At 40.3% G+C, this 23,399-nt stretch overlaps 2 protein-coding genes and 1 long non-coding RNA gene across 3 annotated transcripts in view; 1 reads left to right on the top strand and 2 right to left on the bottom strand.

The window, feature by feature from the left end:
- Positions 1-23,399, top strand: part of LOC140247734 (uncharacterized) — a 40,428-nt gene that overhangs the window by 12,884 nt on the left and 4,145 nt on the right. Inside the window, exon 2 of the long non-coding RNA XR_011902758.1 lies at positions 5,544-5,653. This is a non-coding gene — a long non-coding RNA (uncharacterized lncRNA). The remainder of the gene's footprint in view (positions 1-5,543; positions 5,654-23,399) is intronic.
- Positions 1,806-7,495, bottom strand: LOC140247725 (heterochromatin-associated protein MENT). The gene is made up of 9 exons (XM_072327602.1): positions 7,483-7,495; positions 6,854-6,896; positions 6,019-6,195; positions 5,557-5,634; positions 5,031-5,168; positions 4,052-4,169; positions 3,546-3,688; positions 2,553-2,720; positions 1,806-2,219 (listed from the first exon to the last, which is right to left on the bottom strand). The coding sequence occupies exons 3-9, from the start codon at positions 6,184-6,186 to the stop codon at positions 1,806-1,808; spliced, it is 1,227 nt and encodes a 408-aa protein (XP_072183703.1). The 5' UTR covers positions 6,187-6,195; positions 6,854-6,896; positions 7,483-7,495.
- Positions 10,071-17,981, bottom strand: LOC140247724 (serpin B10-like). Its single transcript, XM_072327601.1, has 8 exons — positions 17,934-17,981; positions 16,308-16,485; positions 15,072-15,185; positions 13,143-13,277; positions 12,617-12,734; positions 12,107-12,249; positions 11,414-11,569; positions 10,071-10,649 (listed from the first exon to the last, which is right to left on the bottom strand). Exons 2-8 carry the CDS (start codon positions 16,473-16,475, stop codon positions 10,245-10,247), a joined length of 1,239 nt encoding a protein of 412 aa, XP_072183702.1. The 5' UTR covers positions 16,476-16,485; positions 17,934-17,981; the 3' UTR covers positions 10,071-10,244.

Genomic DNA, 23,399 nt, shown 5'->3' with positions numbered 1-23,399 from the left:
GTTGATTCAGTATTGGATGTTTGGAAGCCGCTCTTCTAGGCTATTTGTTCTGGTCAGATTTTTATTTCAGCCCCTTCCAAGGGGGGTTGGTAGTGCAGTAAGCAGTGGTTAAAAACAGAAAACCAGTTGCTTACACTGAAAGCAAGTTCAGATCACAAAATCGTAGAAGCTAGAAGGGACCTCTTGGAGGTCATCCAGTCCAATGCCCTGCTAACGTAGCTCTCTTAGGTAGGTTGCACAGCAAAGCATCTTGGATATCTCTAGAGAAGGAGACTCTGCAACCTCTGAAGGGAGACTGGGCCCTTTCACTTGACACCTGCACTTTAGACGTTTAGAAACAATGATGAGATCCATCCCTCAGTCTTTTCTTCTCTGGGCTGAACAGTCTGTGGTCTCTCAACCTTGCTTCCTATGGGAGGTGCTCCGGGCCCCTAATCAACTTTGCAGCCCTCCACTGGACTCTCTTCAGCAGTTCCCTGCCTTTCTTGAACTGAGGAGCTTGGAACTGGACACAGCACTCCAGATGTGGCCTTACCAAGGCAGAGTAAATGGGGAGGATTACCTCACTCAACTTGCTGGCCACACTCTTCTTAATCACCCCAGGATACCGTTGGCCACCTGGGCCACAAGGGCACACTGTTGGCTCATGACCAGTTTGTTGTCTACCAGGACATCCAGCTTTTTCTCCTCAGAGATTTTTTCCAGCAGGCTAGACCCTGATCTGTACTGGTGCATGCAGTTATTCCTCCCCAGTGCCCTATACTTGTTCTTTCATAGGGTTTCTCTCCAGGTCTCACTGAACGGCAGCACAGCCTCCTGGCATGTCAGCCACTCCTCCAGCTTCATATTATCAGCAAATTTGCTGAGGATACACTCTATCCCTTTATCTAGATTATTGGTGAAGGTGTTGAACAAGACTGGGCAAATGCCTTAACTCTGTTATCACAGGCTTTGATTTGATTTGGTGTGTCTAGAAAATGCCTAGGATAACATGACGAATGTTGTTTTCAGTGATGTGTGAAGTCTAGTGGGAATAAGACACTGGTTTATGAGAGTGTCTCAGCAGTTGTCGTTAGCAGTGATGTGACGGTTGGTTTGAAACAGCAAGAGTAGAAATATGTGTCAGCCATCCATTGTACAGGATGCTCTAAAAGAGTTAGGTGAGTCAGAAGCTTGCATAGCATAAACACAGTTCCAAATTCATTTATTGTTTAATTGTAGATCATGGCAAAATAATGAAGTGAAGCATGAGTAAAAATCTTACTGGTGTTTCTGACAATACTGGGAGAGTCTTAGCTGAAAGGCGCTCATAAGTAACAAATCATACACTTATCAGTGATCCAGGTAGCAAAGAAACTGTGCAGATGCTAGTCAGGAAACGGATATAATTACATTAAATTGAAAGTGGGAAGCAGGTTTGAATTGTTTATATCATGTTTCATTAAGAGGTAGCAATAAGGCATGTTCCCTGTCATTTTCTTGACCTCTTTTTTTTGCTGGCGCAAATCAACCTCAGTCTTGAGAGTTGAGAGAAACAAGGACAATATGCAAGGTGAACAGAGGTTAGCAATTATACGTCAAGCATTTGCTTTTCTGAAAGGCAATTTCATTAGCATAATGGAGAGAAGCAGTAGAGAGATGGTCTTGGAGGCACACCCTGGTGTCTGGGTGCTGCCTTACTTAAGAAAAAGACCTAGACTTCCAGTACTTTTGGCTGTATGGTTGATAGCTGAGCATTTTACACTACAGTTCACATTTTTCGTTTGAAAAGTGAACTTTGGATCCCTCTGGGAGAGAGAAATAATTCATTCTACTGGGCAGCAGAACCTGCCAAAAAACAGGATCGTTTTGGATTTGTTGTGTCTGATGAAGAAGTGGAAAGGGTGATCAACCTTAAATTTCAGAGCAATGTTGATAGCCGTAGATGTGAATGTTACAATTACAGCTGTAGCAGCTGCTGCCTCAGTGCCTTTCTCATCAACTGCAACAAAAGACTGGTGAACGACTTTGGAAATAGTCAAATCCCTCTTATCAGTCATACCCCTGAAATCTGCCTGGCTGGTGAAGGCAGTTTTCATTCCCATATCCCTCAGAGTATCATGGAGGTCATATTTGTCCTCCAGTGAGAACTTGGGCAGGTGCAGATCCACAAGAGTTTCTGTCATCTTCTTCGAATCAGCCCATTCTGACAGCTTCTCGTAGGTGAGTTCTCTTTCCAACTATTGTATAAGAAATAAGAGGAATTTGATAGTTGCAAGGATAAACCAATTAATTAATTATGATTGCTTTTTTTTAAATTTATTTTCCTAATCGAATTATTTAAACAGATTTTTAACAGGCATATTTAACATTTGGCTGTAAACATGAAATGTAAATAGCTCTATCAAAGAACAGGCTGCAAACCAAATGTGAGACACAGTGCTGCAAGTTTTTGAGTGCTACTTCTGCCAGATTAATTGCAGAAGAAAGAAAGGGCCATATGGTCATCAGTCTGTCCTTTTTGTTCTGATGACTGAGTGGTGATACAGAATGGATTTAGCGTAACTTTTTACCTGCTCAAGACCCGTAGTGCCATCTTTGATGTCATCAGGAAGTAGGATGAACATACTGAGTTCACGTTTCACGTATGGAAGCTCAATCATTTTGAAATTCATTTTTTCCATGATAAGAACTGGAAATGTATTTCTCATATACATCATCTTCACGGGCTTGGACTTGTTCTGTAAGGTGTTTGTTTATCGGTTAGAAATTATTCCTTGAAAAAAGGAATTTCTTGTGAAGAGGAAACTTTCATAAGCAGCTTTTGTAACAGAGGTACTTTTTCCAAGGCTTTTCTTGACTGGGCAATATTGCTTATCTTGGCTCTCGTTCCAGAGTATTTTGCTGGGGACTGAGCTAACTGATTTACTTTTTTCCCCAGAACATGCACATCAGCCCACAGAGGAGCGAGGAAGGGAGTCAAATGTCTGCAAGAATTAGGGGGATGGCATTCATGGCATACAACCACCCAACACTACAGCAGTGAAACAAGTATGGTGTAAGAGGATAAATGTTGTGCAGGCCTTTTGTGATCCCCTCTCTCTGGCAACATTACTTCTAGTCTCACTCAGCCATGCACCCATCCAGTGGAACTGTGCTGCTGCATCCGTACTTTAGTGGCTGTATTCACAGCTGGATTGTGCAGCACAGAGGCATGGGAACTGCATGTGCATAGCATGGCGTGTAGTTCCTTTACAGGAAGCATGGACTCTCAATATCTGATTTTTACAATCTAGCCCTTATACCTCAGTTTTACAAAAAGGCTTTAAGCGACTCTAGCATTTTTGCAAACCGTGTTCCATCTGGATCTAGTTATTCTTTGCCTGAGCAGCATCTTAATGTTCCATAAATGTTGGTGAGCTGACCACTGACACATTTTGCTGTAAAGAACTTTTCAGAGAGTCTGCTTACCAAGGAATGCCTAAAGGATGGATGAAATAAAAGATGGTAGTGGTAGGTGTGGTCTCCCGTCTGCTTGCTGTAAGGAGGACACCAGAGGAGCTTACCTTGCTCAGTCGGAAGGGTTGCATAGATGTTTGTCCTGCCTGAAATTGCACTTCCCAATCTGCCTTGAAGTAAATGGCATTGACCAAGATCAACTTGGTGAAGCTTTTCACATCATTTGAACTCAGCAGATTCTTGATTTTACCTTTTGAAATCAGAAAAGTCAGGCTTTACTCCATTGTAACACAGTGAGGGAATGTTTTGATTCTTTATCCACTCATTTAAACTCCTTAGTGAAAAAGTGCAAGCCTCAGTGCCCCACTACCTGAATTACTTCCCTGACATAAACCAGTTAGTCTGTTTGCTGCCCAGCTCTCCTGGCTAGCTGACAGCAATTGTCTCCTGTCTGAAAAAATGCCACTGTGTCACAGCAAGCAGCTGGGAGCAGACAGCCGTCTACTGCCCATGAAAGAAAGCATGACCTGGATGGCACAGTCACAAGTGTGTGAACAGGGTCCCAAAGGGAGCAGCAGGGAGAGGGAGGGTGTTGGGGTCGAGTTCAACTTACTCTCGGTTTGCTTTTCCACCCAGGTGTTGATTTCCTTTCTGGTTTGTTCCGGTGCTGTCTTAAAGTTAACCTTTTGTGGCGCTGCCTTATAGTATTCCTTACTGAGCTGTATATATGTCTAGAAAATGGCATACAAAAAGAAAGAAAGAAAGAAGGAAATATTCTGTACTGCAGAGTATTTTTATAGTCCAAAAAGTAATTTGTTAGCTGTTGGACTTCATGTTAACTTTTTGCATGTAGTCAACAGAAGGATCTAGCCTTTTGCTCTCTATTGAGCAGTAAGTTAATGGTTAGGAAATCACCGAAGGACAATTGTTTACTTACTCTTATTCTCTCATTCCCACTTTTATTTGGAGAAGGAAGGAAAGCTGTGCACATCCCCTGGTTGTGCTTAATTTAATATCTCATTTTCAATTGTATGTATTGAGGTTCCTAGTGATAAAGCTAGGATAATGGGCAGAAACTGGAGCATAGGAAGTTCTGCACGAATGTGCGCAAGAACTTCTTTACGGTGAGGATGATGGAGCACTGGAACAGGCTGGCCAGGAGGGTTGTGGAGTCTCCTTCTCTGGAGATATTCAGGACCCTCCTGGACGCCTACCTGTGCGACCTGGTGTAGGGAACTTGCTTTGGCTGGGGGTTGGACTCGATGATCTCTGGAGGTTCCTTCCAACCCCTACAATTCTGTGATTTTTGTGAAAGCTGTGTTGCATGAGAAGGAGTCCCACATTACAGCCAAATCTATTCTTATTACTGGGAGAAGCCCAAATGGTATTTTCCAGTGATGTTTATCACTGGAAGCCAAGGCTTATCATTTGCAGCATTTATGGACAGCTTCAAATCTGTTCTATTAATGACAAGTGAATCCAGTGAATACAATGCAAAACTTTTTTCTTTTTCTTTTTCTTTCCCCCCCCCCCCCCCCCCCCCCCCCCCATTTTTTCTTAATCCTCTTTGAAATAAAAACCATTCAACTTACAGGCAGCAATGGGTAGGTTTTTTCCACATAGATACGGTTGGCACTTCTCAGTGAGTAGGTGTTTCTGGGTTTGTTAAAGGCTGCCAGGAGCTCTTTGAATCCAGAGTGGATGTTCTCAGCTTGCTCATGCTCAGGGTCCTTGGAAAAAGAGACTGTATATTTACCAGTTGCATTTTTGGCATAAAGTTTTTGAAAGATGCTAAGGAGTAGATGTGGGGAAGGGGTTTCTGTTCCTCTCACTTACTTTTTATCTTTCCAAATTTGCCACCACTGCAGTTTGCAGGGCTCCATTTATGACTTGACTAACTGATTTACCATATTGCAAACTTTCCAGACTATCCCAGGACTTGTGATTCTATACTTTTGAGTCTAAATGAGTGAAGGGAACTGAAATTGGATGTGTTGCAAAGTATATTGGGTTTCATACTTTAAACACAAAGAAAGTTGCAAACAAGAAATGGTGCACTCTTAAAACTATTTCCAGGCATTTGAATTCTTATCTTGGTATTTCAGGTCTGATAGATACCATTCTTCTTCTTTTTGGTCTCCCCCGAGAAGGTCTGGCCACAGAAGAGCTTCCAGCTCCGACAGTGAAATGAAGAACCTGCAAACAGTTTACAAAGGTAAGAAATTGGCGTGGAACAATCTGCATGACCTGAAACCTAATATAGATAAAATGGTTGTCTTGGTTGACTCCTTGTGATAACTCACTGTGCTGTCTTCTGATCTAACCAGGGGGACACGGGAGCTCTAGTACATGTAAAACCCATACAGTAACAAGGAATTGTATTACTCATCTCTGTGAGTGTTATCACATTGCTTTGGTCTGTACTACAAGGCTGAACTCCCTTCCACAGCCATTGCATTCAGCAATAGCAATGCATTTGTGCAAACCCAAATGTAGTATTTCTCTATGACAATGGAAGGGAGCTTCTCAACAGCAAGTGCTGTGCAATGTTGAGCATCATTGCTTCACAGAGCTGCTTACCTCTGCCATCTCAGTTGCTGTATTGCCTTTTGCAGCCAGGTATGTCAGGGCGAGTGCAGTTGATATACTCCAAGGTGAAAAGAAAATGTTTTTGTCCCTGTTGGTCTCATTCAGCTTGTTGAAAAGATCAACTGTAAAATTACCAATTGATGCTGAGACCTGTTCCATTGCTAGAGCCTGGAAAGAGGCAACAGACAGAATTGTAGTATTTGAGTGTCTAAAATGATGTATTCAGTACATATTAGTGAGAAATGTTGCATTTGCAACACAGTGCATAGGTGCCTTTTGCAACTAAAAGCCTAGTTGTATGTTTTATCTTCTACACGTGCCACATGCCACCTGCTGGGAGCATCAATTTCTTTTAGGTTTTTGTTATCCATCTCATATTTCCCTATGATTATAGATATGTCCTCTTTTATAGATCAGCCCTTTTATTTGTGTTTCTTTCTGCCTTTGGTTTTCAAAACTGTGTAGATTTGTAAGCTGCATGTTTTGTTCATTTTTATTTTTAACTCATTGTCAAAGTAATTTTTCCAGGGATGTTTAAGTAGTTTTCGTACATGGGACATCTGAGCTTTTCACTATCTCATTTTGGATCTGGATAGAACTAGGAGCTGATACTGAGAATGTATTTAGGTGCTTATGGGCTTTTTTGGATAGCCACCCATTTCAGATAATATAATGTATGGCAAAGTTATTTGCTTTTAGAGTGTTACCATTTTATTCACAAAGTCTAACTACAATCTCTTCGTATTCTGGCAATTTCATTTTCCCCAGAAACAGGCAAATACCTGTTTGTGCGTATGAGCTATTAGCATTCCAAACTTTAACTTACCTGTTCAGTAGTAACTTCTTGCTGTTGTTTTCTGTTAAATAGACTAGAAAATATTGTTGTTATTGTTATTATTATTATGTAAAGAAAGATTTATATTTCTTGAATGGCACTGCAGAAATTGCAGGTCAGTCTCTGAAGTCCACAGATATTTATCAAGCTTTTGGTTACCAAACCACTTTAGTTCTTCTGGCAGTCATTATCCAATTTATACCAAATCTGTACCATAGAGTGACTTCCTCTCCTTGGCGAACCTGACCAAATGAGCATCAGGATAGAAATCTGTCTTTTACTCTACTCATCTGAGTCCCTGGCCTGATCATGTACAAGACAGAATGAAAATGGCCTTTGCTTCAACTGAAGTGAGCCTCTTTTATCAAACTGAAGATTTTAATTAGTAAGACAGCTGCTGTCCTGACAAGATTTTCCTTCTTGTGATCAATTATGTTCCCAACTATTTTTCTTAGCTCACACATTCATTTTCTATAAGGTGTGACATCTAGAAAAGCATAAATCAAGAATGACTACAGCGTTAACTCTGGTAAGTTTTAATATACTTACACTGTCATACAAGCTATAGATAATCATTTAAAAACATCAGAAAAGTTATTTAAGTTGGTCCAAATGTTTACCTGTGATCCTGTGAGAGAGAAGACCTGGGTCTTGTCCTCAGTCAGGTGCTGTGTCTGTGTGTTAAGCAGTGAATAAATTCAGAAATAGAGTACAGTTTGCACTTCCCTTTCCTTCAGTCCTGTGTCAACTGTGTTCCCGCCTACTCAAAGCTTCTCACTAATGAATGCCAGAAAGATCTCATACAGTTTTGTCTTTCTTGTTCATCTTGTTATGTTTTTGTTTTAGGCGTTTCAAAGGAACAAAGTGAATCATAATCTCATTTTAACTGTTATACCATAGTTTTCTACTGAGAGGACAGCATAACAATTCACTTACTCATTTCACTGATCTTCTGGTGTTGTGAAACAACTAGCCTGTTGTTTAAAATCAATCTAGTAAAATGATTACAGAACCAGAATGCATGGTTTTGGTTTCTGAATGTAAGCAGGTATTGTAGGCCTGATCCAACTTTCCAGCCTTGTGAAGCCATGACTCTCTTTTTTTCAATAGAGACCTGGACAGACTTGAGGATTGGGTCCACATGAACATAAAGAGGTTCAACAACGCCAAGTGCTAGGTGATGCACTTGTGTTGAGGCAATACAAGATACGTGTCCATACTAGAATAAGAATTTATTGAGAGTAGCCCTACTGAGGAGGACTTACAGATTCTGGCAGATGAAGAACTTAACATGAGCCAGCAGTGTGCTCTTGCAGCCTGAAAGGCCAACAGTATCCTGGGCTGCATCAAGGGAGGGGTGACCAGTAGGGAGGTGATTGTCTCCCTCTATTCTGCCCTTATGAGGCCCCATCTGGAGTACTTTGTCCAGGCATGAGGCACCCAGCATAGGAAAGCTGCGGACTTTGTGGAACCAGTCCAGAGCAGGGCCATGAAGATTATTAGAGAACTGAACAACCTCTTCTATGAAGATTGGCTAAGGAAGCTGGGCTTGAAGAAGCGAAGGATCAGGGGAGACTTGATAGCAGCCTTCAAGTCCCTAAAAGAAGTTTATAAATAAAAAGGGAAATCAATTTTTTGCATGGTTAGATAGTGATAGGATAAGGGGGAATGGTTTTAAACTAAAAGAAGGTAGACTTAGATTAGATGTAGAGGAAAGTTTTCATTGAAAAAATGGTGAAGTGCTGGAATGGGCTGCCCACAGAAGCTGTGGATGCCCTGTCCCTGGAGATGTTCAGGGCCAGGTTGGATGGGACCCTTGGCAACCTGATCTAGTGACTGATTCAGTGGTTGGCAGGAGGCTTGGAACTAGATGATCTTTGAGGCTTCTTCTAACACAAGCCATTCTGTGATTATATGAATAAGATGCATCAGCATAAGATGTCAAGAGCTTACTGACTGAATTAGATTCAGAGTGAAGATTATTAGGAGCATAGGCAGAGGCAAAGCCATTGAAGAGGCAAGGCTGAACACCTTGCTTCTTGTGTTGGTGAAAGAATCTCATTGCATCCATGGCTGGAAAACACTTCAAAGAAACACTGCAAAATACCCAGTTAGTGCACAGTACTTGCATGCCATGGAGGAGTGCAAGAACTGAAGCAGCTCCACTGGCAGAGCTTGAAAAAGGGTGGAGTGAAAAAGTGCAGCAGGGATAAATATGGCACAGTATTTGTCACTCTACTGTCCCAGAAGACAGCAGAGCTGCTTTGGGTGGTAAGAGAAGGGGAAGGTAGTGGCAACATCTGTAAGAGTCTGGGGGACAGGGAAGGAAAGAGGAGGAGGGGAAGGAAACTGTATGGTGTGACAAGCATTTTGCTGTAAGCATGATTACAGAAACAGAGTGGGTCACGCCTTCTGAAAAGTTATAGAAATCAGTGTTATGCAAGGCAATGAAGAAATGCCAGAAATTAAACAAGTGGGGACTTTAGTACAATGAGGAGGGTTATAAGAAAAATCAGAGTAGAAGAAAGGTTCACTGAATGACTGGTTGGTGGGAAAGGCCAAGCTAAAGAGATTCCAAATCCCAAAGAAATATGCTGAGAACAAGAAAGCAAGCTAACTGCCTCTGCTAGTCAAGCTGCAAGGGTGCTGGAGAGGATGAGAAATTGGAGTGGTAAGGTAGAATGGATGTTGACAGAAACAAGACACCAGCTGGTTTATAGGGACTTTGATAGTCCATCTTATGCCTGAAGCAGGCCCACTAGCAAATTCAGCTGTAGTGAGATACTGTCAGTGTGTGCCCAGTCCTTTTCCTCCCTGTTCTGAATTCAGGGAAATAGGAGCACCACCTGTGTTATTAGATATGCATGACTGATTAGGAATTCCTCCTCTTCAGGAGTGAGAGCTGTGAAAGCAGTGAATACATAGAGAAGAATTTGTGTGTAATCTTTCAGACAGCACTTAAGGAGTTAGCATTACAGGGACAGCAGGCTTTGAAGAGATGTAACAGCATTATGCAGGAATTAGTTTTTCCTGCTTTTTTTCTTCTTATGTACAAAAGGAAGTATGCTGGGAAGTAGTGATTTAGATCAGACTAGTTGTTCTGCATTGTAGCAGTTCTGGTTTGGAAAGCACTGAAAAGACACGTCCGTGTTATTCAATATGCAGTATGGTGTTTTATGGTGCAGTATACAATGCTAGGATTCTTAGGAAAGGAAAATGAGTCAGAGGTTTGGATTCATGTTATTTTTAGTATGAGCTCTCTTCTAACAGAGATTGTCAATAGTACAGGAAAATGGTAAAGTGCACAATCTGTCAAGGTGTTCTTCATGGCATACGTTGTGTTCATCATCGTTGTGAGGGCTTGTTTATTAACAGTTGATTTCTAGGGGGAGCAGAACCTGCCCATGAAAAGGATGTGCTTGGTCTTGTTGTGTCTGATAATGAAGAGAAAAGGGTGATCTGCTACAAAAAAACCTGTAGCGCCAAGGCTTCGTGATGCTAGAGATGCTGAACTGGCAGCCGCTGCCTCTGTGCCTTCTTCATTGACTTCCACATAACACTTGTGAAAAACCTGGGACAAAAACAGGTCAGCATTCTCTGACATTCCCCTGAAATCAGCTTGACCTTCTGTGAAAGCGTCTTCTATCCCCATCTTGCTCAAAGTAGATTTCAGGTCATATTTCACTTCTACTGTGAACCTGGGCAGATACACTTCCATTTTCATTTTCTCCATTAATTCTGGACTGGTCCATGCAGACAGTTTTTCAAAAGTCAGTTCATTTATTAACTGCGGTTAATTGAAAAGAGAACCAGAAAATTATACAGTGTTCAAAAAAACTGTTCCCTAAGGGTTATTTCTTCCATATTCTTATTTAAGAACTTTTTTAAAGCTACAAAAATTCTGTAGCATCAGGAAATATAGATGGGTTAAATACTTGTAAAACAACATCACTGTTAAGTAACAATAGTCTATTTGATTTGCTGCTCACATTTCTGTTTTCTATATGTCTTAGAATTTAGTGAAAATAACTTCTTTTTTTTTCTTTCCTACCCACTAATGTAAATGAGAATTTCACAATAGTTTAATCTCTGAAGTCAAGTTCAGTGTGTTTACAGAAGGTGGCAGTGTACATGTATATTAGCTCTGAACATCACAGGAAGTAGTGGATGGTGTCCAGTTTCTGCTTTTCTTTTTAATGTAATAATATCTGTCTCAATCAGTACAGACAGTCAACAGAACTGTCTTTCTGTCCTCATTGTTCTTCAGCTGGAATTAGAGCCAGTCTTGCTGGGTTTGGGCTACTTATTTCCAGCACTGATCAACATTAGGAAGCACAGAAGTGCCACCTGCCAGGAGCTAAAACAGAAACCAAACAAAACATTCAAGAGGTTCAGTTTCATAACATTTGGGCAAGTTTGGGCTGTGTTTTTCCTTGAGCGTCATCAGTACCTTCCTTCCTAGAAACCAGATTGTAACCCAGTGTTCTACCATGAATGTGCATAAAAACATTCTTACTTCTCACACAATTTGAGCTTACAGTTACCCTTTACCTTTTGTAGGCCAGTGATATCCCGTGGTAGCAGGATGAGCATACTGAGTTCATTGTTGACGTATGGAAGCTCAAGAACATCAGTCTGGACTGATTCTACATAGGTCCAATTAAATTTATCACTCAGGTGCATCATTGGCACTGGTTTAGTTGTATGCTGCAACAAATGAAATGAAAAGCCTGCTATTTATACTCAGAACAGTAAAGACTACATTGAAGTAGCATGGTGGAGATACATCCTCGAGACTTTAAGAGAAGCTGTAGGATCTACAGAGGGTCCCTCTCTTCTGGGAATGCACTTGGAAGCTAAGGAGGCTATCTTAGCCAGCAAGGATGACACATGTTTACTGGAAGCTCTGTTCCACTCCAGTTCATTCTACAGTTAAAAATGAAAATATGTAGAACTAGTTCATACAGTTTTATTCACATCTATGTTGATCCTGCTTAAGGAGGTGTGTGGAAGTTTGTTTCAAGCTGGCTTCTGATAATTTTATTGTGCCTTGGGTGCTAACGTGTGCAGTCTTTGTACTGAAGATGTGCTAAGAAGGATATAACATATGTTTTAAATATACTAATTTTAGTGCTATCTGGATTTAGATAATGGATTTAAAGAATGACAGGAATTTATCTCCTCCATCTTCTTCATTGCTTTTTCAACCTGCAGTCTGGTATATGAGGCAGTATGTTATCATACCGTATTTATTCTGAAAGGCCTTTGCCTGGTATCTTCAACATCGAACTTTGTTGCCCAGTTTCCTTTGAAGTAGAGTGCATTTACCAGGACTAGCCTGGTGAGTGAATCTATGGACCCAGGAGGCAGCAGACTTTTTATTTTACCTAGAGAAAATCAAAGAACATTAACATATTTGTGCAGCTTTACTGTTTCATGATAAATGTTGCCGTAGTTTCTGAAGTCATAAGACAGGGAAAATTAGAGTGCTGATTTGGCATGCTTTTAGCTTGAGGTTATTCACAAATACATGACACCCTTGATTTATAGAGGAAACCACATTCCTCTCCCTTTCAAATGGAGAAAGATAATTTTAGAAAGGCCTTGCCAGCAGATGATTACTTCAGCAAAAGTCTTCTGATTTCCCTTTCTGAGTTAAATAGTTTACCTGCCTTAGGCCTTTTGGGCACAGAGAATTTGTTCAAGACTAAAATTGCTTCCTACAGAACCGGGAGTGGAGATGCTAGAGCTTACCTTCAGTCTGGTGTTCAACCCTGGAATTGATGTCATTTCTGATTTCATCTGCTGCTCCCACAAAGTCAACTGATCGTGGTTCTGCATTGTAGTATTTCTTGGCTGACTGTAAATATTCCTGCAGTTCAAGAGAGACATCTGTCTTATGTTTCTTGCCTGCCAGTGTGAGTGCCAATAAATAACTATAGCCGAATGGAGAGAACGCATAAAAATCATGTAGGCTACAAGTACAACATTTCATCAAAAGAACACAGTACTTTTTAAATTTGGAAATACGTAATTTAGATGTTTTTGCCTAGCCACAGCTGTGAATCACACAAATTAAATACACGTCCTCTAAAAGTAAAATCATAATATCTCTATTCTCGAGAAGAACCTCACAGGAAGTATGTATGTTAAAGATAATTGCACAATTAGCAGATGTGATAAAAATATTTGAAAGTATATAAATTATCATTGTTTGTTGTCATAGATAGATCGTACAATTTGACACACACAGTATAGCATGAATAAATGGCCCACCTACCTTACTGAAAGGCAGTGACTTTTCTCCGTATAACTGGTTGACACTTCTAAGCAGGTAATTTTTAGTGGGTTGGTTGATTTCCAAGTCGAGTGCTTTGAACCCAGCATGGATATTACCTGACTTGCCTATTTCTGTCTTGGAGACAAGGAAATAAAGGTTATACATTTTTTTTCTTTCTGTAAAACAGTTAGAAATTACTAAATTCTTTCCACGTGCAGCTCCATGTAAAGTATTGCTATTTAGGTGGTGTTGGCTGTACTGCAGTGCAAGATATGTACTGACTCAGATATTAAAAGAATGGCATGAAATTACTAAGAGTTTCAGGTATGCTATGAACTCTGTAAGAGCCTCGGTATGTAAGTAGTAAGAGCTTGAACTGTGTAGAATGTTTAAGGGATTCTAAACGTAGGTTGCAAAATGAAGTACATCCAGAGAGACAGAATGTAATTGCTAAACTATACGTGGAGACTTGGCTGTGTGACTCCTGATGAGATTTATGATGGTTAATTACGTGGTAAGTTTGCCGCTTTTTTAATCTACTTCTAAATATTAATATTTTTCAAATGCTTTTTTTTACAGTAATTGCTGTAAATTCTTTATATTTTAAGTAACAGGATTAAATGAGTGTGGACTCAAACTGTCAAACCAGCTTGAGTAAATGAAGCTGTGAATTACTGAACTAAAAAATAAGACCTGTGTTGTATTCATCTTGTTATTTCAAGAGTATCAGAAGCATGAACAGCCATCTAAATTTCGAAGCTATTAGAACAGTTTCTTTTTCCTGCCTAAAGCGCTCCATAATTCTTACAGTTCAGACAAGCATTACTCATGAGAAACAATCCATCTCCTGTTCATGCAGTGTAAATGGATTGTTGACGTAGTGCCCAAAATTAGTCTTCCCACTGTGGCTGTGGAATGTAGACCCAAGTTCCCATTTATCAGAACTTGCTGCCACGAGGGTTTTGTGGATAGACTTCAGGGAAATGATTTACTCACAGAAAGAAAAAAAGAATGATGGGAAAGAGTAGGGAGAGGAACATTTTTATCACAGTGGCTGCATTGTCAGTGAAGAAAAACTGCTTTACTCAATGCAAGATCTACCTTAGGAAATTCCAGCATGCAGATTTATTCCACTAAACTTTCAAATGAAATAGAAACTAATTTCTAAAATGTATCAAGCACAGGTAGCCTGTAAAATTACTTCTCTGGTTTATGTTTTGTTTTTGTTGTATTGATGCTGCAGTCAAATGTGTGGGAGAGTAGTTTTGCTCTTTTGATTTGTTCTGAGATAGGGACTGTGCCTGTTTAAAGAACTTGTTGCTAAATAACTAGCTATCGAACAGTAACAGTTAAAAAGAAAAGAAAGAAAAAGAATGAAGAAACAAATGAAGGATTGAAAGAAAGAAGGAAAGAAAAAGAAAAGGAAGAAAGAAGGAAAGGAAAAAGAAAATAAAGAAACAAAAAAGAGAGAACAGAATCTCAAAGCTGTAGGGAAAAGATGGAGATCCATTGGTAGAAAACAGCCCCATCATTACATTTCAGATTTTGCAAATTTGAGGTTAAATTTTGCAATTTTACCTAAAAATGGGAAGCATGTCTTAAGTATTGCATGAGGTGAAGGTATCACAGGATGCTGTACCAATTAGCTGTGTACGCTGCATTTGGGGAAGGCAAGCACAGAGAGAAATAAAAGCAAGGGAAGGTGTTGCCATCACCATAGCTTGATCATAAAGCACTGGAACAGGTTGCCCAAGGAGGCTGTGGATGCCCCATCCCTGGAGTCAGGATGTGGCTCTGGGCAGCCTGGTCTGGTGGCTGGCAACCATGCACATAGCAGGGGGGTTGAAACTAGATGAACATTGTGGTCTTTTTCAACCCAGGCCATTCTATGATTCTCTGATTCTATGATCATTAGACTTGGTAATATACCTTCTGGAAACAGGCACGATGATTCGATAGACGCTCATCTGTTCTGGAATAGACTTGCATTCTTATGGTTGTAGTGACGTTTCTGGCTCCTTCAGCTTCATTGAAGTAGAGTACCTATAGTGGGAATTGCAGTAATAAATGCAATGATAGAAAATGTGCTGCTTCAGTAAAAACTTTCAGTGATGCCATGGGACTGGTGTTGAAGAGAGGCAAAGATAGATTTTACTTTTAGCCCATGTGTACAAGATGTCTTGAGCACACTAAGATGAGGGTTGCAAGCAGAACTCTCATTTATCTGGTGTTTCTAGAGGAATTTGCCTGCTTCAAGTTGGCCCTTGTACTCAGCAGATAATATCTGGGAAGGGCCAGTTATCTCCAGGTGGAAACTACCAAAGCATAAATGTAAATGGAGAGCCTACTACATGTCAGAAAGCAGGAAAACACTGGGAGAAGATTCATACCCTACATGCCTTCCCCTTGGCATATGCACCTTATCCAGGCTACAAAAGTGTATATCTAACCTTGGAACATTTTTCAGAAGTCTTTTGTTTTCCCTTCTTCCTGACAGAGGATCTCTCCTTTCTTTGTGACCCTGCTGGCCCTCATTTTTCATGTAGCTCAGTAGTTGGATTGCTGCCTTAGCACGTGGAGCAGCTTCTTCTGCCTTAGCAGATGCCAATTCACCAGCCTCTCCTACAGTACAGGATAGGTAACCATGTTTGCATTGGGGCTGTTCTCACTGCTGCCTGTTGAAGCTATGAATTTTGCACAGATAAAGTTTAGGTTTCCTGTAAAGCACATACTCAAAAGAAGGGGTTGTATTATCACAGTGACTGTTTCTTCTGCATCCTTGTGGGTTTGTAGATTTATGTTAGCAAAGCACAAAACTTACTAGAGATAGTAAGAAGACAGTAGAAGGTCTTTCTCCATAGGGCCATTTCCAATGAGATGAGACAAAAAATGAGAATTTTGGGGGGCAAGGCAGGTGGAGAATCCAAGTCTCCCTCTCAATGGTGAGTGGTCAAGTTATTGAGCTTCAGGATAAAGAGCCCATATTTCTTCCAGTGAGATTTAGAAGGAGACAGTGCCACTGCTCCCATTTGGTGAGGGCTTCTGTTTGCAGAAGCTGCTGTAGACTATATCTTTTGACCTGCATGTGGTTTTCTTTTGATGCATCATGGTAAATTTCTTTCATAGAGAATGTTACTCCAGTAGATCAACTCTTCTCAGACTTACCTTTGCCATCTGATCTGCAGTGTTGCCTTTGGCTCCCAAATACACAGTAGCCAGGGCAGACGAAATATTGACAGGGGAGAACAAAATGTTCTCGTTGTCATCTTCCTGACACTCATGTTTGAAAAAGTCGAGAGCAAAGCTTGTGTTGGCTTTATTTAAAGCTTCCATTGTTCTGAACCTGCACAGAAAGGGACAGCAGATGTTATTAGCTAAGAATTAATTGTGCTTGCTATATGTCTGCAGGCTTCCTTTCAGTATTTGAAGTTTATTTTATGATTTGTAAGCTTTCTAGAATTATTTTCAACGCTTATTGACTGTGGAAGATTGCCAGTACAGCACAGTGATCCTTTGAATGACTGAAACACACTGGCAATGTATGTCCAGAGGCGAAATCTAGACTGCGCCAAGTATTTTCTTCAGCTCTCCTCTGACCTCAGGAAACTGAATGAAATCATTCTGACCTGTCAGTACTGGTACAGTATTCATTTCTGCCAACTATGTGCGTTGTTTGTAGTACACTCATAAACTTATGAGTGAACTCTCCTTGGTTCAGCAGAAGTTCACTTGGAAAGACAGATATCCATGCAAGGGACAGTCGGGAGGAACAAATGAAAATTCATCGAAACAGGATGGTTACAGTGTTGTACTATAAAGAAAAGGCATGCAATTTATAACCATATGGTGAGTTCTGTGTAAGCAGTATAATGATATGGTAAAGAACTTACAGATGGAAAGAAGAGAGACATCTCTATGAAAAATGAGGAGGATTAGCTACTAAAAAGTTTTATTAAGTGTAGTGTATCCCATTGCACCAATGACATTCACCAAACTCAAATGATATAGAAAAAGCAGCCTCCTATTCCATTTTGTGTCCATCAGGGCACTTATTGCACTGTCCTTTACAGCATCTTAGAGTGACACATGATAATGTTACTCATTGGTGCATGGCTAGAGAATGCTGAGAGATTGTTTCTTGTGACTACTGGTGCAAGAGCCTTTTGGTGCTCATAACTGTAGTGAACAAATACTCCATTCCTTTAGGATACAAGAAAATATTGAAGCACTGGACAAGCAGCTCTCTAAATGCTCTGTGCTAAGTATCCTGAATTCCATTTTTAACTTTAAAAATTTCCTGAAACTCTCTTACAGTGCTAGCCCAGATCTTAGCTTCCCAGTTCTGCAAGACGAGATTTAGTAGAACACAGGTGTGCTGCTGTTTGTTCTTAGCATTCCAGTTGCAGCTGAGACCCCGAGGTATGTAGTAGGAGCTATTCTGGTTGATACAGAATTGCCATAGAATAAAGATGTACTGACTGTGTCTTGATGTACACAATATCTGAAGAGCACAGGAACAAATGATATAACTTAAGCGAACACAGCAGTTCTTACTCTGCTATAACATACACGTTTGCCAGTGAGAACTATGTAGAATAAATAGGTCTTCCTGCATATTTCCAAGACTAGCCCATTCTAGACCTGACCTGTGCCACCTTAGTAAAATTCTTCCTCAAGTATTTGCTGTTTTCTATTCAGATTGCTTCTGCCTTTTTTTCTATGCATTTGTCAACAGATCAACATCATCCAAGAGTACACGAAATAAATAATCTCTAGAAATAATTACAGTACCTTGTTTTGTGCAGGGAGGAAGGCTGCTGCTCTGGGTCTGTCCAAGGTTTCTGCGGTACAGATGATGGGTAGGCTGAATTTATAGTTTGCCCAACCTGTTCTTCAAAGGTTCTTATGACTCATGACTCTGCAATTTATTTTGCCCTGAAGGCCACATCCCTATGGAAGAACTGAATCATCTCAGAGTAGGATGTGAAGTGACGGTGAGAGTGATACCATACAAGAACCTTACAAAACTGACTGCAGAAATATTTCTATAAACGTTTTTGTGGCAACAGGCTAGTAACAACTTGAACCATCACTGCTTGAAACAACATTTCTTTTGCAATGTGGAGGGTAAAAAAAATGCAGTGGCCTGACCTACTTATGATTCCCCTAATAGAAACAATTTCCAAGGAACAGACAGAGAAAAGACAGTGACATCCTATTTGTGAGTTTTTCTATTGTCCGTTTCCTACTGATAAAAAGTTAGTCATTTCTGGTGGGTTTCTATTTTAGTAAAATGAATTTTGTTAATCTTGGGGGATTCTAAAACTGTATAACCGGGGAAATGTTTTTACTGTGAGATAACAAAGGTTGAGAAACACTCATCAGACACTTACTTTTCTTATCACTGCAACGACACTAGAACCAGATTAAACTTCTTTTAATGCTGCCTCGGTTTCCCTGTTCTAAGTTGAAAGCAGCTGCTTGCCCTATGTAACACTTCAGAGATGTATTCTTTACTTTCCCCAGAAATTGATATTCTGATGAATACTCTTTTTCTTCTTGCAGTGGCTACTGAAGTGTTTCCATCATTAATTCTCCTCACGGTCACACTGTCCTTACCTCCGTTGTCCTGTCCATCTCAGCTCTCACCTCTGACTGAAAAATCCTATGCAACTCTGCCCTTTATTTCATTCTTTACCTCCCTTCTCTGTTGAAAACATCACCTTGAATGCCTAGGTAAGAGCTGCTTGTCTTTGAGGCATTCCTCCTCAATATTGAGAAAGATTCACCCCCAAGGTCTATCTCCTCAGCACAAACTGTATTCTGAAACCTTTCTTCTGCTCCAAGGTCTTTGAATATACACGTGGGTTTATTTTGTAGGGAAGTGGCTGGCACAGAGTCTTTTGTGCTAAGGACTGAGCTATGGGTTTATCTGCCAAGTGTTTTCTCTGGCAGAAGAGGTTGCTCACACAAAGGGCACCTTGCCAGTGGTGAATGTTCTGTATTAGTGTATTTTGGGAACTCAGAGCTTTGCTAAAGTCGCCTTCCTATAGGTGAGCAGCCACATAGCTTTCATAGGATGGTTCTTTCCTGCCCCCCGGCTGTTTTGAAATCATAGCTACACAAAAACAGCATGTTTCAGTGTGGGTTGTAATTAGATGTATCTGTTAAGTTTTCCAGAGAGCATAGTAGTGTATGAGAGGTGTTCACTGCAGAATTAATTGCTCCCATTGCGCCTGGGAAAGTTGTAATCTGTTTACATTGGCCTTAAATGATTTCCAAAGCTTTAAATGATTTGAGTCATCTTTGCAAATTTAACTGTGTTGTAGAACAAATGAGGGACACACTAAATAAACTTCATCCCTTGGAGCAGTTACTTGGATTTTCTGTTTTTAAAGCAGGGATGAATTCAATTTGCTAATTAGTCATAGTGCTTGCTCTGTTATAAGAAGTGACTGACGTGTTCCACATATGAAGAAATGTGGGATTTGAATGAATGAGAGGATGTTTTTTGTACAAGGTCTTAAAGTTGCCTTTTAAAAATGCCTTTTAAATAACATGGCTGGTTATTAGTGAAAAAAATACATACAAAGTAACTAAAATTATACTCATCTAAAAGGAAGATGTACAGTAAATCAGTGTGATGACTTGATATCATTTTCCAGCATCCTGTGAAGCTACCAATGCTAGAAAATACAGAGTTCAGTGGGAGGTGCTGAGGCTGACTCAGGAGCAGTGGTTCCCTCACTCCCACTCTATACTAAGTCAACACTCCAACATGCTCCAAGACTTACGTTTATATTGGTAGTATCCTTCCTGTGGGAAGTAAGCCTGTGGCTCATTCACTGTGGTCATTCATGCTTCCATTTTTGGCAGGACAAATATTGGCAGCACATCAGACACCCTGACCAGATCTCAGCTATATAAGCACATTTCGTTTTCCTTTAGTTTCCATGCAACTTAGCACAAGTCAATGCAACTTTCTTACATAGTATGCTGCTCAGTTCATTGGTACCTGGGATCAGGAGTAGGTTAGATACTTGCAATCTACATACATCATTTATAAAGTGATCTAAAAGTATCTGAGAGTTTTGAGAGTAAGATCTGGTAGCTTCTGCTTTCACACAGTATTTTAAGATGCAACTTGCCATGGCTGCTTTTTGTGTACATGTGCTGTTTTAACTACCAACCCTTTGTAAAATCTGATTGAATGCAAACCTAAGGTGTTTGGTATTTGAAAAGAAAAAAAAAAGAAAAGAAAATGCTTGAAGAAAAGCTATTCCATGTCTCTGTCATCTTCTAATATCTTTTATTTTATTTAACCAGAAAAAGTGCTGTTTATTTATTTGGGAGGGAATGGTTTTTAGTTCAGCCACCAAAGCATTCTGCTCATGTTTTTGGCTCAGCCAGAGTTTTAAACATGAAAGGATTTTAAATGTCCCAAACCATTATAAGGACTTCAGGAGATAAGAGGGGTGGGGAAGATGGTTTTGAAACCTGGGAATATTGAAATCCTGTGGGAGGGCAGCTTAACATTTAGTTTCATCACAAACCTGTAATTGACAAGGGCCAGAACAGTACAAGAAATAGGAGCACAGAGGCTGAAGTGATGGTAATGGTGATCACTGACCGGGTACTTGGAGTGGGTGTGCGGATTTTGTTGTGTAAAGGAGCCTTTTTGTCACAGAATGCAGCAAGAGCTTGTCCTGACCTTGCAAATTAAAGTGTAAAAACAGTGTATACGTCTCAGCTGGAATGGTTGTAATGGATTTTGATTTATGTCCTAAGAGATTTTTGTGTCGAATAAGTTTGTATCATCGTGAAGTCCCGAGTAGCTTTTAAAGTTCAAAGAAGATTACTTCTTTGAGTATCTCATTTTCCTTTAAAGCTTTGAGTAAGAACACACATATCTTTATTTTGAAACAGTGTAGATAGTGATCTAATGTGTACATATTACATGTACATTTGCAAGCCTTCCCTTGCCAAGCAATCTTTGCTGACATACTCCAATAGCATTTAGAATTTGTGAGTTGTTAAGAGGTGTGGTGGTGTTCCTGTCTAAATATCACTGAGGCATTTTGCTCCACACCTGCAGAAAGCAAAGGTGTGGTGAGATTTGGCACATGAATTGAGAACTGGCATAATTTGTCATACTGTACTATTACCGCTGTGCGCTTTAGCTTAGATGCTGTAATTAGTAAAGGTAGTGTTTTTCCTGAGAGATTCAGTTCTGATGACCAGTGCAGCACTTCTGGGGAAGCAAAGATCTCAATATCTGAAAAGAGATTAGTTTATCTGGAAAGGAATATGCATGCTGTTCTCACATCTACCAGTGTACAGTTTTCCTTTGAATCAATCAGATGATGAGCATTTCTTAAGTAACCAAGGTAGGAGTTAAAACCAAAAATATGAACAATAGCCTGAATTTCATATAGCTGCACAGTACTTCACTGTGAGGAATGGTTTATGTGCAGATTACATGCACTTTAGCATGTAATCTCTCAAAGGGTGTAACTATGTCAGCTACACAGCTGCTGAATCAGAAAACCAATTCCTGCTTCTGAAGAGGAGCCACACATGGATGTGCAAGAGCAGCATGTAGAGGAAAGGTTCTCTTTTAAGAAATCAGTTTTAAACACTTGCTATTTCTTCATGCAGTTCAACCACAAATACTCCTGTGTGGTGGCATAACCACTGTTTCATAGGGGAGTTGATATTTTCAGAAGTTTCAGCAGTGAAATATTCAAATTCTCACTTGTGTACATGTACTGGCAATCTTTGCTGTTCACTAATCAGCTTGGCCCCTTATTCGTATTTCTATTTTCACACTTTTTAAGATGGGACTGATCTGAGCTACCTGACTAAGTGCACCAAGTCTTTGTCCTGGAATGCAGTAACCCCTAAAGAGGAGCTTGGAATAGATTTTTCCCTTCATGCTGACAAAGATGGGCAACACGGAGTGTTATCTGAAGTGTTATCTGTTAACTCAGTGTTATCTGAGTGTTATCATTTGTACATCTCTTACCAGCGCCTTCATCATTGCAAAGTTTCCCACCCTTCCACCTCTCACACTCTCTGCCTGTTGCATAAAGCATTTTAGTCTGTTGAGACCTGATGTGCTTTTTACATGGTTCAAGTTAGCAAGTTCTGCGTAGTAGCAACCAAATAGAAATTAATGATGTGATATACACCAAGTAAAACAAGATGGTTGTGTATTCCCTTCTGCTCTCAAGCAAAATGAGATGCAAAGATTTTGTTCCTCCAGCCTTTGTGAGGGATACATCTTTTGTCCCACAGAAAGGTGAACTTTCTGGATATTGTACTGGGGGCTTTCTTTTGAAATCTTCTAATGATTACATGCCCTACTTCACCTCAGCACTTCCAAGCACTTTGAAGCTGTTCGTTCCAGTTATTCAGCTATGTGCAGACTTTTATGGCTCTATTATATTTTGGGCTGGTGTATTTTGAGACTTCTGTCTCTTTCAAAGATAAAAGCTTAACTCCAGATGTGTGGCTTAAAACTAGTGGCACTGTTACCTTAAACTGCTCTAGGCTCTTCTTTCTTCTTGGTCTGTCCCCCTTCATTTTCCAGACCCCCTGGGTATAGCTTCAGAGGCTTTCTTAGTACCTCTTGATTTTGCAATTGCTAATTGTTGCTCTAGGAACATAGACCTAGCTATAGACAAAGCCTCTTTACCTTGGACTCTGCAGCACGGAAAAAACATTTGACTAGCTTATTGGTGCAAGGAGGGGCAAAGCCCTTGCTCTGTGGCTAGAAAAATGGCACTGATCTCCTTCCGTTTCCTATCTTCTACAGATACATCTGGAAGCAGCTTGGACTAAGTACATCTGCCCTCTTGCTTCACTACCTTAAGAAGCAGGTAGAGACTACTGAAGGACAGGGAGCAAAAAGGAGGATGCAGTGAGGGTAGGAACTGTTAGCAGCTTGGGGAAGGGGCATTACTGGAGAGTTACAAACTGTGCCCACAAGAAATGAGGCAGCAGAGAATCAATAGGAAATAGGCTCTTACGTACAGTCCTGTGAAAGTCAATGGTACATCCACAGCATTCCTTGTCCACCTTTAATTCCCATATATCTGCCTTCCTTACAGGAAGGTGCACTCATCTGGCACTTCATTATTTTCCCTCTCTCATACTGACCTCTTATCAGAGCCACAATTTCTAAATCTTACTTATGTGACTTAAGGAGTCAGCCTTCCAGTGTAAGTACTTGGACCGTTCCTGTTGACTGTATGG

This window comes from Excalfactoria chinensis, chromosome 2 (assembly GCF_039878825.1).
Source record: "Excalfactoria chinensis isolate bCotChi1 chromosome 2, bCotChi1.hap2, whole genome shotgun sequence".
NCBI lineage: Eukaryota > Metazoa > Chordata > Aves > Galliformes > Phasianidae > Excalfactoria > Excalfactoria chinensis.
Note: the sequence above shows the minus strand (reverse complement) of the source record. Positions and strands in the feature narration are given on the sequence as shown.